The sequence below is a fragment of the Megalobrama amblycephala genome, linkage group LG1 (genome assembly GCF_018812025.1).
Source record: "Megalobrama amblycephala isolate DHTTF-2021 linkage group LG1, ASM1881202v1, whole genome shotgun sequence".
NCBI classification, from domain to species: Eukaryota; Metazoa; Chordata; class Actinopteri; order Cypriniformes; family Xenocyprididae; genus Megalobrama; species Megalobrama amblycephala.
Window position 1 is genome coordinate 58,319,333 of NC_063044.1, and position 19,082 is coordinate 58,338,414.

Here is a 19,082-nt window from a genome sequence, read left to right on the forward strand (position 1 = left end):
CGTTAACAAAGATGAACAAATACAGTAAATGTATTGCTCATGGTTAGTTCATGTTACATTAACTAATGTTAACAAATGAACCTTATTGTAAAGTGTTACCAAAAACTTTAAGCTGGATCAATTAAAAAAAAAAAAAAAGTCATTTGTCATCTTTTCAATTAGTCTAGTTTACTGAAAGACACCCTACTTAGAAGTGGAAAATCTTTCACATTAAAATGCCCAATTATTAAAAATATAGAAGGAATATCAAAGCAGCCAGTACAAATACACTTTTTTGTTTTATTTTTGTTTCCAGTAGCTGAGAAACAGGATTTGTGGTTGGAAATCAAATTGCATTGAAAAAGCAAAATCGTGAGACCATTTTTTGTTTTTTCTTGAAACCTCTAATTGGCTTATTTCTACTTATGGTACAGTTGAAATAATGTACTACAGTGCATTGAGGAAAAACATCCCTGATTGCTTTATAAGAGAAAGAAAAAAAATACATCATCTAAATATCCTGCTCTCTGTTAAGTAAAACAAATAAAAGTACAATTATATATTAATAAACAACAATAACTCTACTACTAATAAAGTCTTAATCTCAGTGTTGCTGCAAAGCAAAATGTGCACAATCTACCAGCCTTGCTGAGGAGATCAGAGATAATAGAAAGGCCATCAACCAAAGGAAATACATTAACTTTTTTTGCTTTTTTGTTTTTTTGACGGCACACATACTCCATTCAAAATCCCCCCCAAACATATACAAGATCTATCAGAAAAGAGCAATATTGTGATTATATTATGGTTATGATATTTGATTTGAATCTGACCATAAGATGCTAGATGAGGAATGGCACAGATTTCTGTTACGTTGCCACTTTGTGTTTTGTATATGACAGCCAGTTCTGTGATGCAAGAAAGCAATTAGTGTGTGTAGGAGTGCGGTCACTACATCCGTCTATTACTCATTACTCTAATTTTTCAGGGCTAGTCTCCTATAGTGGCTAAAAATGTTACATCAGCAATGAAAGAAACACTTTGACCTGAAGAACTCAATTATGGGATTTCTTTGAGCATCTAAAGCATAGTTAACCATAGATCATTATTTTTTTATTTTTTTTATTTTTTAAAAAACTAGGCCATCATATAGGTTACATCAGGGGTGTGCAGTTCTGCAAAGTTTAGCTCTAACCCCAATTAAACACCCTTAGTTTGGACACCCCTAGTTTATAATCAACTTTTAATCTACATGCTTAACCAAAGATGACCTGCTTGATTTAAGCAATTTTAGAGGTTGCTACCCTGCTTTAAATTACAAAACGATTCATCTCAGAACATATAAAGCAGGCCACTACAGGGAGAGAGAAAAAAGAAACTAGCGTAAGTGTCTTTGAGCCAGCAGAGGACACTAGTGTATTGCTTTGCAATATTCTTATCCCCTATGAACACATTGAAGAACTAGTGTCTTGTGAAATGCGCCATCTGCTGGAACTAGTGAGATGAGTTTGAGGCAAACAAAATTCTTAAATCCTAATTACAGTAGCAACTCCTCTGAGATTTAAATGGATCAAACTTTAAATCCTGTCTGGCAACTCAAAACACACAGTTTGAAATGGAGGGAGGGGAATGAAAAGGACAACAGATCTCTAGAGGAAAAGGACAAGTTGAGCTGGCAAAGCAAGATCCAGGAGCTGAGTGAGACACCCAGTGCTTTAAAACCCAGATAATGCTAACCATGAGCAAAAAGTGAAAAGAGAAGGACAGACCATTAGGACAGATAAGAGTAATATTTTCGTTATTAAAAATGTCAGAGGAGAAAAGCATAATTGGAAGGCAAAGGGGAAGAGACTGAGTTTACTGTTGAGAGGAAGCAGACAGAGAGAAAGCAGCACCAAGCAAGTTGGAGACAAACAGAAAATGATTAGGTGCACAATCTCGGTCCTTCTCAGCAAATGTCAACTTTGGTCAACCCTAAAAGACTACATTCAATCCACTTTAGTTAAAAAAAAAATAAAAATAAAATAAACAAATACATAAATAAAATGAAAGAAAAAGAGAGAACAGGACAGATTCGCAACAGTAAACTTACACCTGAGGAAGAGAGTCGTAACTTGGGAGAACGGGACACAGTAAGATAAATAGTACAGGATGTTTAAATAAAGTTCTCTTTATTGATAATTGTCTTTCAAAAAAGACACTAAAAAAAACACACATAGTAAGCAAAGAATTTCAAAGCTTTTGTTGTGATCCATCTACAAAAAAAGTAAAAAGTTCCAACATGATTGATTGTTTTAAATCACTGGATCTCTAAATGGAAATTATGCACCTGTGACAGTCTCTCTCTACCTCGCGCTTTCTCTGCACATCCATTCTCCCTGCGTGTGTGTGTGTGTGTGTGTGTGTGTGTGTGTGTGTGTTTGTGTGTACATTTATCACATTTCACTCAGACTGGCTCTCTAACTAATGCAGGATGTGCAAGTTCTGTGTTTAAAACAATGCAGGAGGGTGTCAGGACATAAACAGTGAGGGGGGACTTCACCCGCACCTCTCGACCCGCCCCCTTTGACCCCTCTGTCCGTCTCAATCTATCCCAGAGCCTGGCTGGGCGTTCAAACAGAGACTTCGTCGGAGGCTCCCTGACAGAGACAGGTGGAGAGATGGGGGCAATGAGTGGTGGAGGGGAAGGGAAGGATGGGTGGAAAGACAAACACAAAGAGCCTAACAAACGTAACCGATGCTCACACACGCAGTTTCATATATAAACACACATTTGTAAAGTTACATGAAAAAAAAAAAAAGATTAAAAAAAAAAGAAAGAAGGAGAGAGAGAGAGAGAAAAAAGGACTTCAACCCTGGGTACTGTTTTGCTTTATAGCCGTTTGGAGACGGAAAGAAAGTAGGGAGGTAGAGAAAGAGTAGGGTGAGAACAGGGAATTTTCAGGAGAGACGACGTTGGGGGTGGAGGGGTCATCCAGCGGGTGTTATTTCTTGGCTTTTCCACCCTTGGCTGAATTTCGTGGCGGGGTGACTGGACGTCCTGACCCCATTCCACCTCCTCCACCGTAGTACAGCTTCTTATCAGCTGGCTTAAGGATCTGAAAAAAAGACAGAGGACGAGCGTAAGCAACGGTGTACGACAGCTAACAGACTTCCAAATATAGACACGTCCTCCCACAGAGAGAGCTCTTCAGTACATATAAGCTCTGTTCCAATACCTAGTGAGCTACCTACATAGTAGGGGTGTAACGGTACACATAAGTCACGGTCCGGTTCGTACAGTGCCTTGGTTTTGGGGTCACGGTTTGGTAAAAATAAGGAAAAATGGTCACACTTCAGTTTTAGAGTTCAATTCTCACTATTAACTAACTAACTAACTAACTAACTTCTGCCTAAAACCTCCAATTACTGCTTATTAAGGTTAAGTTTATGTATTGGGTAGGATTAAGGTCATACAGAATAAGGCACTAATATGTGCTTTATAAATACTAATATCTTAGTAATATGCATGCTAATAAGCAAATAGTTAATAGTGAAGGTTAGGGTTAAACTAAAGCGTTACCTGAAAAAGCAACAAATCCACAACGCTAGGTTTCTTTTTATTTATTAAAAAATAAAAAAAAATAAAAAGTACAGTAGTGCAAATTACAGTTTGTTCCACCTAGTGGCATTTAGTCCCCTAGTTTATACAGTACATCATCCTTTAGTGTACTAAGCACTAAGCAGTAAACAGAATGCATACTTGCAGAAATAATTTTTTTGCAGGGCTGATTTAAAAAAAAAAAAAAAAAAAAAAAAAAAAAAAAGGTATCAATTAGCTACAAAACTGAAAAATCATCTCTTCCGCTTCTCCGGTCATGAGTATGAGGTAATGCAGTTCTGTTTATTAAATTAGATACATTTGAGCGTGTTGAAAATGGCATTATAATGTTACTCTGTGCGTTCGCTCGGTGGCTGCTGTGAGACACTGTTGCACAGTACAGTAAGATACAGTGGCAAGAAAAAGTATGTGAACCACTTGCAAAATCTGTGAAAATGTGAATAATTTTAATAATATAAGAGATACCATACAAAATGCATGTTATTTTTGATTTAGTACTGTCCTGAGTAAGATATTTTACACTAAAGATGTTTACATTTAGTTCACAAGACAAAACAATAGCTGAATTTATTAAAATAGCCCCATTCATAAGTATGTGAACCACTGATTCTCAATACTGTGTGCGATTATCTGGATGATCTACGACTGTTTGTTTGTTTTGTGATGGTGGTTCATGAGTCTCTTGTTTGTCCTGAGCAGTTAAACTGAGCTCAGTTCTTCAGAAAAATCCTCCAGCTCCTGCAGATTCTTCAGTTTAAGCATTTTTTGCATATTTGAACCCTTTCCAGCAGTGACTGTATGATTTTCAGATTCATCTTTTCACACTGAGGACAACTGAGGGACTCGAACACAACTATTAAAGAAGGTTCAAACATTCACTGATGCTCCAGAAGGAAACATGATGCATTAAGAGCCGGGGGGTGAAAACTTTTGAATTCAAATATCAAGGTAAATTGTACTTAATTTTTCTTCCAGGAAATATGCAAGTATCTTCTGTTGCTTCCTAAGAACAGTACTAAATGAAAAACAATGATATTTAAACAAAATAAGAAAAATTGTGACATCCTCATCCTGTTCAAAAGTTTTCACCCCCCGGCTCTTAATGCATCGTGTTTCCTTCTGGAGCATCAGTGAATGTTTGAACCTTTTTTAATAGTTGTGTTTGAGTCCCTCAATTGTCCTCAGTGTGAAAAGACGGATCTAAAAATCATTCAGTCACTACTGGAAAGGGTTCAAATATGCAAACAATGCTGAAAAACTGATTAATTTTTGGGAACTGGAGGATTTTTCTGAAGAACAGAGCTCAGTCACGGCTCAGGACAAACAAGAGACTCATGAACACCATCACAAAACAAACAAACAGTCATAGATCATCCAGGTAACCACACACAGTATTAACAACCAATAGTTCCCAAACTTTTGAAGCAGGTTATTTTAATACATTCAGCTATTGTTTTGTCTTGTGAACTAAATTTAAACATCTTATGTAAAATATCTTACCCAGGACAGTACTAAAAAAAAATAACATGCATTTTGTATGATCCCTCTTATTTTATTAAAATTATTCACATTTTCACAGATTCTGAAAGGGGCTCACATACTTTTTCTTGCCACTGTAGTTCGATTTTAGAATATCATATTAAATGCTGGATGGCTTGTGTTGATAAATGGCATGCAATTAAAACATATTGTATGATGGAGAAAATGCTGTATTACTGTTACTAAAAATAAAGCTGCATCTGATTCTGCTATGTTAGCTATTTCACAAAATAGTGTGTTTCTCTGAGGCATGATAAAATCATGGTACTCACAAAAAAAAAAAAAAAAAAAAAAAAGAAAAGAAAAGAAAATTAGATTTTATCAATAAGACTAAACATGTTGAGCTATATAAACAATTAGTTTTCTGTCTATAAATATATCAAAACAGTTGTTCCCTTGTCTATTAAAACGTGTAAATATTAAAGCGTCTTTGGTGTTTCCATGGTTTCTACAAAATAAAACCGGAAACCGAGGGTAACGCGGGTATGACGCAATTGACAGGCGACTCCTCACACGTCCTGGAGCCTTGGTTAAAATTGCAATTTTCTCACGATTTACAAATAGTTGGAAACATTTGGGATATTGTAAGTACTCAAGTGAAAAAAAAAATTTATAACAACACTGGCCTAGTGGTTTTTGGATATTTTACTGCAAAAATATTACATATTGCACCTTTAAACATTCAGAGCTCAAAGCCCAACCCTACTTAATTTTCCACATTCCACTCCATTTCATGCACAGCAGAGAGCGCGAGCCTTTCAAAGTATTCTTTGTCTGCGAGCACAGAAAGACATTCGACGAATTGTTTTCAAGCAGTCATTTGTACATGTGCTGTTCTTCTTCTGCTCCTTTTCCTGTTGTGCGGGTTAGCCAACAGTGTTGCCTTACCATGCGCACCCCCTTCTGGATTGGAGTATGGATCGCCTGTGACTGACTGCATTCGTCATTTAACTGCATGAACCGAACAGTGACATCTGTACTGTACAGTTTGGGACAAATACATGTACAGTTACACCCCTACTACATAGCGACCATTCTAACCGCCATGGAACCTCACAACTGACCAATTCAAAACACTCTACGCAGGTAGCACCACTGCGTGAGACTCGACTAACAATTGATTTGACTGAGGACTGATATTAGCAATAAGCTATTATTTCCACAACTGATTTAAAGGGGTGGTTCAGTGCGATTTCACTTTTTTAACTTTAGTTAGTGTGTAATGTTGCTGCATGAACATAAACAGTATCTGCTAAGTTACAGCACTGAAAGTTCAATGCAAACAGAGATATTGTCTTTTAAAGTTATGGCAGTTTAATGCCTACAAAAATGACCGGTTTGGACTACAGCGAGCTTCTTCCCGTGTTGGTGACATCATAAACCCTGCAAAACATGCCCCCGGGAACACACAACAAAGTTGGCGAGGCCATGCGGCGCGGCATAATGGAAGCGGAAGAGTTGTGTACACCGGACACAAGCGACGCATCAAAAGATAATATAACCCATTATAATCAGTGATATTGTCTACACTGGATGCGGCGCTGAAGACTGCTCCCAGAATCTACACGAGTTCAATGCTGGATTTAAACCAAGGCTATTACTGAAAGATGAAGCAGTTGCCACTTTAAAGCAGAACTAAGTAACTTTTTTTACCTTCATAAATAGTTTTCTAAGTCCTTACGATGGTTAATTGACTTGTAGTGGTGTGTTTGAGGCGAGCACTAACCCCCTCTGGCACGTCTACGCCAAAAAACAGCACTTGCAAGTTGAGCAGCGCCGACCCGAAACAATCTCACCTCATGTTCACGTTCATGCGAGAGTGACAAAATGTTTTACGGCTATTCAAAAACAATGTATATATTATGACTTTATAAGACAATTTCTAAAATTACCCACCTCCGTCGAGATTTCTTGTACTGTATTTGCAAAACTACTGCGCTGGTGAGTATTGTAGTCGTTGTAGTCCAGAGCTGCGCTTGGAGTATTTACGACAGTGTGATTCACTGAAGGAACCTGTAGGGGGAGCTTCGCAAATCTTACTGAGTTCCACTTTAAAAGCAGAAGCTGCTGTTTATGTGCCCCAAACTGCAAGTATGTTTTATTGTTTGTACATGTCTTTTAAATGTATTATGTTGCCATTTTTTGGTTGCATCAAGGGTGTAAACAAAGACCAAAGTGTTTTTGCTTCGCTAGACGGTTAGATAAATTCTATTGCATACTTCAACAAACGCCAACAGACTTATGTTCATAGACAAACAGTTGTTCATGCTATAAATTAAACGCTACCTTTACAAAAATGCTACTACTCAGTCATGTATTCGCCTACAGTAAAACTTTAATCAGGATAAAACCGTATATTGAAAGATAAAACAGCAGTGACAGCATCTAAACACTTTGACACAAATAAAAAAAAATGAAATACCATTCATAAACATCCTTTAAAACCCGCAATTGCAGAGGTTCTGCTTGACTCTCTTCATCTGGGTCTGATTCGGGCTCAATTTGATATAGCAATATAGACGCCATTATTTACATTTCCACTGAAGCGGTTGTAATAACGAATGGTAAGGGGCGTGGCGTTTCCAGACGCTTCAGCGAATCACAATACACTGGGCCAGCTACCAACCTGCTAACCAATCTGAGCACATTGCGTATTTTGGAGGGAGTGGCTTCATAGAACCAGGAAGTCAAACGAGCCGTTCAAATGAGAGTGGAATAGAATAAAGCAACATATGAAAAATACAGCATTAAAAAAAAAAAAAAAAAAAACGACAACCACCCCTTTAACACTATGCCAGCTTCTTCAAATATTTTAGTAAAAACTATTTTTTTTTTTTTAAATTTTGAAAAACTAAAAAGATATTTAAAGCCCATTTTTCAAAATTATAAAAATAAATCAATTAAATTGATAAAAAAAAAAAAAAAAAAAAAAAAAAAACACCACTACAATACTGACAATAGACAAGCTATTGTTTCCCCAACATTTTGATAATGTGACTGCACATTTAGAATGAGCTATCTTAGATTGTAGCATAATTAAGTTGCCTAGCTTTTTTGGCTTTGTGCTGAGAGTGTGCACATGATGTCTTAAAAAGCATCTGTAGGCAGCGCACTAGGTTTTGGAACAGAACAACAGAATCATTGTAAATGCATGATCTAATGCAAATCTACAGAGGGAGTTTGCTACATCATCAAAGTATACTTTATGTATTGGCAGAGGAACTTGAAAGCCTTGTAATCAGGAATAGGCAAAAGAAAGGGAGGAAAATAACAGCTCATCTCTTACCTGGAAGGAACACATGAGTGTCTCATCCACACTCATCATGGCCCCGGCGTTATCAAACTCGCCACAGTAGTTCGGAGCGGAGAACAGGGTGACTAACTGTCTCTTTGCGAAAAACTCATAACCGTCCTCCACCACCTGCACAAAAAGATAACGTCACATTTTGTGGAGTCTATTAATGTTGCAATGCTTTGTTAAAGGTGCAATATGTAAGAATTTTGCAGTAAAGTATCCAAAAACCACTAGGCCAGTGTTATATATTTTGTTCACTTGATTACTTACAATATCCCAAATGTTTCCAACTATTTGTAAATCGTGAGAAAATTGCAATTTTAACCAAGGCTCCGGGACGTGCGAGTCGCTGCCTGTAAATTGCATCATACCAGTGTTACCCTTGGTTTCTGGCTTAAATTTACAGAAACCATGGACACACCAAAGACGCTTTAATGTATTACATGTTTTAATAGACAAAGGAACAACTGTTTTGATATATTTATAGACAGAAAACTAATTGTTATATAGCTCAACACGTTTAGTCTTATTGCTAAAATCAAATTTTCTTGATTACCATGCTTCAGAGAAAAACACTATTTTGTCAAGTAGCTAACATAGCATAATCAGATGCAGCTTTATTTTTAGTAACAGTAATACAGAATCATACAATGTTTTAAAATGAATTGCATGCCATTTTTCCAACACAAGCCATCCAGCATTTAATATATTCTAAAATCGATCTATCTTACTGCAGTGTGCAACAAGTGTCTCATAACAGCCACAGAGCGAACACACAGAGTAACACTATAACATTTTCAACACTCAAACGTATCTAATATGATAAACAGTGATGCGTTACCTCATACTCGGGTAACACAAGAAAAGCAGAAGCGACGCCGGCGACTGTGGCATAATAAAATTTCCGCTGCTTATGGCGTTGCATTTGTCTCTTGTTAACAATCGCTCCAGGGGCCTCGTTCAGCTCCCACAACACTCGGTCCTGCTCTGCTTCATACTACAGTAACGTTAGTAATCGCATCCATGAACATGATTTCTTCCCGAGTACTATCCCGATTCGTTTCAACCGGCTGTGAGGTGAAGACCACATGTCCCAAGATTCCGCGCTCAAACTTGCCATCATCAAGCTACACCTTTGTTTTGAACAGGCCTCTAGCGACCTCTAGTGGACAGAAAATTCTACATATTGCACCTTTAAAGCATTCCTACCACAGCATAGCATATACTAACCTGATGTGCCCTGCATATTAGGTCCATGTCATGTTTGTGAAGGAATTTGGCCACCACGTCTGCACCAAAGGTGAAGGACACACCACGGTCATTCTCTCCCCAACCCAGCACATCTTTGTCTGGGTCAGCCCAAAGCAGGTCACAAAGCAGCCCCTGGTCAGGCACATCCGTGGGCCGCATGACGCGCCGCACCTGCTCCATTGACTGCAGGTCTGGAGAGAGGCCTGGAGCAGAAAATTCATTATGTTTCACAGTGCATTTTTAGGGAGCAACCTTTTCTTTTTTCTTTAAAAAAAAGAAAAAAGAAAAAAAAAAAAGGCAGCATCCAGACACCGTGGGCTGCAAAACAAGCACAAGAAATGACAAAAAAAAAAATTTTTAAACAAAAGTTCTTTACAAGCAAGATTAAGAAATTGTGTAATAATGACAGAATCCTTCAATACAGACTGGTGAGCCAAATTTAAATAAGGCAACAACTTAATTATAATGAAAAATAAAATATAACTTTTATAGAATAGATATATAAAATGCTATTAATTTCTTGCTTTCAATACAAGACATGACTAAATGTAAAGGTTTGCGATTCAATAAGAGTCGAATGTTAATTTAGTAACCACGATTCAGGATTAATTTAGGATTTAGTGAGTTCACTCACTGAAGGAATCAGATAACCAATAACTAAGTCTTTATGAGATTCATTTAAAGAACCAACTTTATGAATCAAACTACACTAGTCAAGCTGCATTTCCTGTATTGTTTTGAGCGCAGTCAGTGACGACAACTCAACAGAACTCAATTCAGACTGCACGCTTACAAAATGATATTTTTTTCTGTGGTGGTGATGCAGGAAATGCTGGTTTGTGCAATTTCTCCCACATATGCATTCATGACATCAATCAATAGTCTAGCGAACCCTTTAAGTTTAAGCTCGTAAGCACAAACAAAACGTTTATATGAGCACTACAACTGGGTCTTTGTTTACAACAGTTCAGTTATTGCATTTCATTGCTAAGCACAGCAATTATTTTGAGGATAAGATGACTGTCACCAAAATAAATAATTAAACTAAATCAATTATGGTTCATTTCCAGGGAAGATTACTCCCACATCAGATTACTCACGTCATTTGCAAACCACACTGCATGATGTGTACACTAAGTTCTCTTTTTTTGAGGACTCTAGTTAGTCCCCTGGTGTGTCCCCGAGATTCATACCAGTCAAATAAACCAAACTTTATGGTCTCCCAGTGATATGGCTATAAACAGCCATATTTTAACTTCTCCAGGGAAATTGCAAAGTCAACACACGAGTTATGACAGAACATTAAAATTGCCATGGGGACAGAAGACCTCTGCCTGCACTCACCTCCATGGCAACAGAAGATCTTCTCGTCTACAATGGCAGCCACAGGTAAACAATTGAAACAGTCTGTGAAGGTCTTCCACAGCTTAATGTTATACCGTCGCTTACCTGACAGGACAGGGGGAAAAAAATAGCTTTTGAGCATTCAAAACCATAAACTGTGTATATGCAAAAGTTGTTATAAATGTTAATGTAGTTGTAAAAGATCAAATTCAGAATTTATACTGATACCTACACTCATCATAGAAGCCATATATACGGTTGATAGAGGCGCACTCGTGGTTGCCACGCAGAAGGAAGAAGTTTTCAGGATATTTGACTTTGTAGGCCAACAGGAGGCAGATGGTCTCTAGAGACTGTTTCCCTCTATCCACGTAGTCCCCCAGGAACAAGTAGTTGCTCTCAGGAGGAAAGCCCCCATACTCAAAGAGACGAAGGAGGTCATAGTACTGACCATGAACATCACCTGCACAGGCAACAAAACAAATAAATAAAATGTAGGGTCAGTATAATAATTTCTACTAATTAAGATCTAAAGTCCTTTTAAGGTCTTCCATGATTGTGGGAATTATACGAGACACATACCACAGATCTTGAGAGGTGCTTCCAGCTCCAGCAGGATGGGCTGGCTGAGGAAAATTTCCCGAGATTTGAGACAGAGACCACGGATTTCGCTCTCTGTCAGCTGTACGTTCTTTCCTGGCCTGGAGCCTTTAACTGGAGAAAAAAAAAAAAAAAAAAAAAAAACCACACACAAGAGACCAACTGAGAATAGTTGGAAATAAGCCAAAACAAACAAAAAGCAAAATGTGCCAGATTAGACCTAGTTATCAGAAAATAAAAGAACTGGAGGATGAAAAACTTGACACGCATAGACGTCAGTGCACTTAAACACCATATCATGAGTCTCTGAGGCAGGCATCCCAACCGCACAAGACCCGGCACAGGCATTTACAGAATTTAGCAGGTTTGTTAAAGCATTCCCTTAGGGTTTGTCAAACACACACCAGCACAACCACACATATGGCTTTTAACAAAAACAATACATGGTAAATATATTTCTTCTGAGGCACAGCTGGCCAGCGTTGAAGACCATGTGCAATTTAACTTCAGACTAGGGCTGGACCCAAATATTCGTTCAGTGAGTTGTATTCGATTTTCAGTTTTGGGATTTGTATATTCGTTGTTTTTTTGTTTGTTTGTTGTTATGCCATCCACAACGTTACTTAACAAAAAAGGAAATAACTTTAAATGAGCAACAGAAAAACAGATATAACCCGCATACATGCAGTGCGCGAGTCACGCATACAATGCAGATTGACAGTTCAACCGGGAGCGTGCAGTTCTTAAAGGGGCCACACCATATTTCTACTCGTTACACTGGCTTTATTAGAGAGAAGAATATGTTAAGCCCCCTCCTTCTGAAGCTTCAAAGCTCAAAAAAAAAAAAAAAAAAAAATGAAAATGGTATTCAGACCAGCCCTACTTCAGACAGATTTAAATATTCATGACAAACAACCAGACATGGGTCAACAGATCCTGTACTCATCCTCACAGTTCCTCCACCTTCACCCCAAAAAAAAAAAAAAAAAAAAAAAAAAAAAAGAAGCCCCAAAGTGATTTGCTGCCGTGCTGTGACAGAAGGCTTGCGGGGTCTAAACAGACTGTCATCTCACACAACACAGACCTGCGGTATTATTCAAACATGCCCTTTTAGACTGGCTGCACGACACGCTGTTCAGGGAGTTTAGCTGGCAGCAGCAGATGAAAGAGAGTGCATATGAAGCATCTGCAAAAGGAGAAATAGCCGCCTCTTTGGACAGGGCTGAAGAGGACATCTTCTAGGTCACAATGGCCATACATCAGAAGAGATCTATCAGTGCTTGGGATGTTCAGAACAGGAAGATCAGAGACCCAAAGGCAGCCCTGCAGTTGTAGTCAAGCAGTTGCTGGGTTTTAAATATACATTTCACATGGCTTGCTTCAGGCAAGAAATATTGTAGCGTATACCGAGCGTATCCTGGTGACTCACATAATCGGGCAGTTATGCAAGGATTTGGACGATGGCTTATTTATGCAGTCACAAAATCGATCCAACCAGCCTACACCTCTAAATAAGTGTTTAAACATGCGGTTTTACACAAATGAACCAAGGACACAAATAGTCAGTACAGGAAAAAAAAAAAATATCATGACATCACAATGCTGAACAATGTTACCGCCAAAACAAAATTTTACAGTGCATGACAAAATGCTTCTTCGCATCCACCCATCTCTATCAATCTAAAGCAGCAGTAAAGAAGAAGTCTCCGTCCACAGAGAGAAACAGCTGGCTGGCTGACTGAATGTTCATCCACACTGAATACATATTCGTACAGCTGTTTAAAAGACACCTACAGCACAATCCTTCACAGTGCAAAGAGAAAAATTTCTGCATGCCATGCAGTGCCACAATTCTCAGTATCAATTTTCATACCGCAGCAACTACAACATTTTTAACATACGGATACTGTATATAAAAAATTAAATGTAACTGACAACTTAAATTACATCACTATAATAAGTTACTATTTAACCAAGAAGTGTGTTTGTACATTCAAGCATGTACTCTACTATTCAAAAGGGTTTTTTTTTTAAAGGAATCAAGAACATATTAAAATCAACCAAAAGCTACAGGAAAGACATTTATATTATAAAAGACTTCCATTTCAAATAAGCACCATTCTTTTGAACTTCCCATTCATCTAAGAATCTTGAAAAATCTATCAGTTTCCTCAAAATATTAAGCAGCACAACATTAATACATAATGAGAACTGCTCTGGAGCAGCAAATCATCATATTAGAATGATTTCTGAAGGATCATGTGACACTGAAGACTGGAGTAATGATCCTGAAAATATAGCTTTGACATCACAGAAATATTACCATTTTAAAATACATTTACATAATATAAATTGTATTAATATGTTCACAATATTTTAACTATTTTTGAACAAATACATGTAGCCTTAGTGAGCATAACAGACTTTAAAAACCATTTATAAAAATTGTACAGACAGTACTTTTTAAATGGTATTGTAGTTTGTTTGTTTTTTACCACGAGGTTTATTTACAGAGCATGAATGCAAACATGCATGCTACAGCACACAGGCACTGAATGCAGTCTGCATATGATGCTTCTAATACTGCAGAAAGATTGTATAAATTATGTAGATGTATTATATATGAAATGAAAAAGTATTGTTACATTTCCTTTATTTAAATATTGACTTGGTGCTGAACTAACCGGTGTGTTTGACATTGTGTGCACAGCTTATTTGAATAAGATCTATATTCATCTTCCCTCGGGTTAATTGTTTGAGCATAATGATAATGCATATGGTTGCTACTGCTCTGTCATGAACAGTGTGAGTTTGTGTCAAAGTTACCTGGGAAGCTACATTTCACTTTGTCCCATGCACAACAAAGGAAAAACAATACTCTGAATTTGACTTCCATATTATAGAACAAGCACTTCGCTTTTTTTGTTACTGATAACTGATGTTAAGTACCCTGGTTTCATTTTAATAGGACTTTTGAGCAAACAAATCAGATGATGCTCACCAAATGGTGTACCATAACAGTTAGGTGGGGTCGCTAAAAAGGGCTTCAGCACATGAGTGATCTGAGGGCCTGGACGGTGACCGGAGGCCTGTCAGCTCAGCCAGTGAAAAGTGGGTATAAATAGGATCCTGCCGCTCGTCACTTTAAACCCAGATTAAGGCCGGTTAATGCCCTAACAGCACTTGCTCTAAAGTTAGTCACGGGGCCAATAAGCATCACAGAGCTTAGACTCAACACAAGGTTGGGGGTGGATCTATATGACAAACAAGCAAACAAACCACTCAAACGATAACCAGTAGGTGTTCCAAGTTAGGTGTGCTAAATTCCATAAATAAGTATAAATAAACAACGGTGCAGAGAAGAGGTCAACCGCCCACCAAAATGGGGGGTGTACTTGGTTGATAATCAAACCATTCGAACTGTAGCTAGTAGGTGTGCCAAGTTCTAACTTAATATCACAGAGAACAACAAAGGTAATCAATGAAATTTAACTACAAGTTTGCATCTAGCGGCCTCATGTGATGGGGAAATAGTCATGCTAACAGTCCAGCGCCTAATCGGTTTGGCACGTAGACGGGCATCACACGGACATCCATGTGTTTTCCCTCGAAAGCTTCAGGTTCTCAGAGGTGATACCCTCTACACTTAATCCAATGAAGGCAATGAGATAGAGGGACAATCTGAGGAGAAGAAAACAACAACTTATTTATGTGACACCTCAACAGAATGACAAATGTTAGCAGATGCTGGGAAAACACAGCAACCAGCATAAAACAACCAAAGGCAACGGCCTATGTGCACAAGTTTCCTTCATGTCACCTGTAATCAGTACAATTGATTTTCCGTTGGTTGGCCATGAGGCTTCAGGCACAACAGCTCTGCAGTACAGAACAGCATGATCCGAAAGGATCTAGACTTAAAAGCTGGAATCTCCGAACATTCCAACAAACAAGTCTTGGGATCCGGATAATAATAATAAAAAAAAAAAAGTGCCTGCCTGTCAAAAGAGGCAACGCTGTGTTCATTAAAAAGGGAGGATTAAGTTATGTAACATCTTGTAATTATTTCCAACCTACAAGCACAGTAACCCAAGTACACAAGAAAACTTTGGTAAATAGGGCACTCAGATTCTGATGCGTTCTATTACACTTGTGTTTTGAGTGCAACCTGCCTGCATACAGAGTCTGACAATATCTGCATGTCACAGCAATGGGCCTTTTTTTCTCCTCTACCCTAAAAATCACTGACAGCAACAACTCGGGTCGAGAGAACAGGTAAACAAATAGCTCTCTACTCACTAAATACTCCCTACATTTTGTATAATAGCAGAGTAGATATGATCATTATAGTCACAATAAATAAAAATATATATTATCTATACGTAAAACATACAATATTTTCTATATTATAGCGATATCTGTGTAATCTGAAGAGCAGCCATCAAAAATATCATCCTCAGGAGAATCAGGACTTTGGATGAAGGCATCAAGCTTTGAGGGGAAAAAAGGACAGCATGATTACATAAGGAGATTTATATGTAACCATTATCTGGCTTGTTTATTTTTTTTTTACACTGCGATTTGCAGAAAGAAAAAGAAAAAGAAAAAAAAAAAAACAGGTTTACACAGCTGTGCTGCCAAGAGGACTCAAAGCCAATAGGTAAAAGGTACGACGTATGTGGAAATCTGTTTTGTTTTTTTAATGACTGTGTGTGTGTGTGTGTGTGTGTGTGTGTGTGTGTGTGTGTGTGTGTGTGTGTGTGTGTATTTTCTATTTTCTTTACATAAAATGGTATTAGATTTCTCAAATGACCCAGCAGCATCAGTAATTACCATGTCTAAACTTCACAACTACTCATGACCAGGCCCACACAGAATCTGCAAATACAGTAATTTTGTGGAATGGATTCAAAAAATAGTAAACTGCTAAACAGAGCTGAAAGCATAACCAATCAAGCCAAAAATATTTAATAATTTAATGCGCATGGGGAGGAGATTTGCATGATTTTTATGAATGACAAATTCCACAGAAACTAAGGCGGTCTCTGTGGAGTTCTGGGGGCTCAAGTGCCGTGTGGGCCTGCTTACCACCTTACTCAACTTCCTTTACTATGGAACCGGCTGGAAAGATGGTACATAGTTTACAAAAAGGCCTGAAGCATTCCCATTATGCAGCAACACATGCTTGATGTGATTCAGATTTTTAATAAACTGCTTGCTTAGGTTTATAAAGCCCATCTGTGCTATGGCTTGCAATATTTACCCTCAGTAGACATCAGTAAGCATTAAGTACAAAAGTCATTACTGGTGTAACTAAAGAGACGAAAATCTGTTCCAAGTGTGAGGGCTACATCCTTACTTGATTCAAACCTCTACCATTAAAGGGTTAGTTCACCCAAAAAAGGAAATAATGTCATTATGTACTCACCTTTATGTCATTTTACACCCGTAAGACCTTCGTTCATCTTCGGAACACAAATTAAGATATGTTTGTTTAAATCTGATGGCTCCGTCAGGCCTCCATAGGGAGCAATGACATTTCCTCTCTTAAGATCCATAAAGGTACTAAAAACACATTTAAATCAGTTCATGTGAGTACAGTGGTTCAGTATTAATATTATAAAGTGATGAGAATATTTTTGGCGCGCCAAAAAAACAACAACATGACATATAGTGATGGCCGATTTCAAACACTGCTTCATGAAGCTTCGAAGCGTTATGAATCAGCATGTCGAATCATGATTCAGATCAAGTGTCAAACGGCTGAAATCACGTGACTTTGGCGCTCCGAACGGCAGATTCGACACGCTGATTCATTGTGCTCCGAAGCTTCCTTCGGCCATCACTAAATAAGTCGGAGGTTTTTTGGCGCACCAAAAATATTCTCGTTGCTTTATAATATTAAAATTGAACCACTGTACTCACATGAACCGATTTAAATATGTTTTTAGTACATTTATCGATCTTGTGAGAGGAAATGTCATTGCTCCCTATGCAGGCCTCATGGAGCCATGGGATTTCAACAAAAACATCTTAATTTGTGTTGTCTTAATTTAAGTCGTGTAATTTGTTAAGATTAACAAAGGTCTTACGGGTATGGAACGACATGAGGGTGAGTGATTAATGACATTTTCATTTTTGGGTGAACTAACCCTTTAATTACAACAAAGTGTTTTCTGAAATATTTAAACTTTGTAGAAATATCAATTTTCTCTTGAACAACATTGGGCTTCCAAAAGGATGAAACTCTGGCAGGGATTAAAAAACAAAACAAAAACAAACAAACAAAAACAATACTGCATTTTCACCATTTGTTTAAGTACAAAAATGTTCTCTTCATGTAATAAAAGTTTAAATGTAGAATCTCAGCAGAAATTATAGCAATCAAGTTTTCCACGACTTATGTCATGTTCTGAAGGCCTCTATTGTGAAGATCACATTGTAATGCACTTCCACTAACTACATCCTCATTAGTTAAAGTAATCCTATTGCTGTCACTTTTAATTAGTCACAGGAGGACTTCCCCTGCTGAAATTCAAGGTAACCAAACAGCAGGTGTGAACCTGACACAGACAGAAATGAAAATAACTTTAAAACACCAGCAGTCATTGAATGAAATACTGGCAGATTTTCCGCTCACTTCAACTCATAATCTTAAAGTTACGAGATTATGAAAAAAAGAGCATACAATTGTCATCTACATCTCTTCTTTAGAATATCAGATATGCGACTTTGACGATGAAATCGCAGGCAGAGTTTTAGTAAATTAGTGAAGATGGTTGGCTAGTACCTGCTAATTCGCTCCACTTCCCCCGGCTTTTTCCGAGCACAAAATATGATTACAATAATACGACACACATGCAATACAAACACATATGCACAAGTATTTGTTGGCTTTACACATTTGTTTTCAGAACAACAGTTAATGTCTAAGTGATATGTGAAGTTCCTCTCACCTTCCAGGAGACGCTGTATTATGGAGTCAATGTTTAATTTGTCCGGCTCCGCCATTTTAGTGGATTTTTGTAGGGTTTATTCAAACAGGTCGAGACTGCCGTTTTCTGTTATCTTGGTGATTGGTCAAAAAATAAGGCCCCAATCCGAATTAGCAAAGCGTATAAAAGATATCGTTCTGGAAATGTGAATTTACTGGCTATATTTCCTTTGTCGTTTGGTTGATCGCTAGCTGCTAACGCCGTTAGCCTGATGGCGCTAGCTATTGCCTACCCGTATTTAAACACCAGGAAATGGTTAATATGGTACAAAAAACGCCCAGATATACCCCTTCACCTCTTCTTTTGATTCTTTTTGTGTCCCGTGAGCATTTAAAATATTCAAACTGTCCCTATTTTCCGTATCCTCACAATCCCCCTTCTCTCATCGTCTACGGAACTTTAAAAAAAGACCGTGTTGATGAAGAGCGAAATCAACGGAGGCTGATAAGGCCCGCCTTCGCCTGTAGACGCGTGGACA

The 19,082-nt window shown here is 37.9% G+C and overlaps 1 protein-coding gene across 1 annotated transcript; it reads right to left on the reverse strand.

The window, feature by feature from the left end:
* Positions 1-2,133: 2,133 nt before the first annotated feature.
* Positions 2,134-19,082, reverse strand: ppp1caa (protein phosphatase 1, catalytic subunit, alpha isozyme a). Its single transcript, XM_048204145.1, has 7 exons — positions 18,566-19,082; positions 11,592-11,723; positions 11,242-11,472; positions 11,010-11,114; positions 9,645-9,868; positions 8,406-8,540; positions 2,134-3,077 (listed from the first exon to the last, which is right to left on the reverse strand). The coding sequence occupies exons 1-7, from the start codon at positions 18,618-18,620 to the stop codon at positions 2,964-2,966; spliced, it is 996 nt and encodes a 331-aa protein (XP_048060102.1). The 5' UTR covers positions 18,621-19,082; the 3' UTR covers positions 2,134-2,963.

Bases quoted from the DNA above. Each gene is read 5' to 3' on its own strand.
- ppp1caa (XM_048204145.1), bottom strand. From the start codon at position 18,620: ATGGCGGAGCCGGACAAATTAAACATTGACTCCATAATACAGCGTCTC. The intron at 11,473-11,591 runs GTATGTGTCTCG...TTGCCTGTGCAG, and splicing joins AGCACCTCTCAAGATCTGTG to GTGATGTTCATGGTCAGTAC. The intron at 3,078-8,405 runs GTAAGAGATGAG...TCTTTTTTTCAG, and splicing joins CACTCATGTGTTCCTTCCAG to ATCCTTAAGCCAGCTGATAA.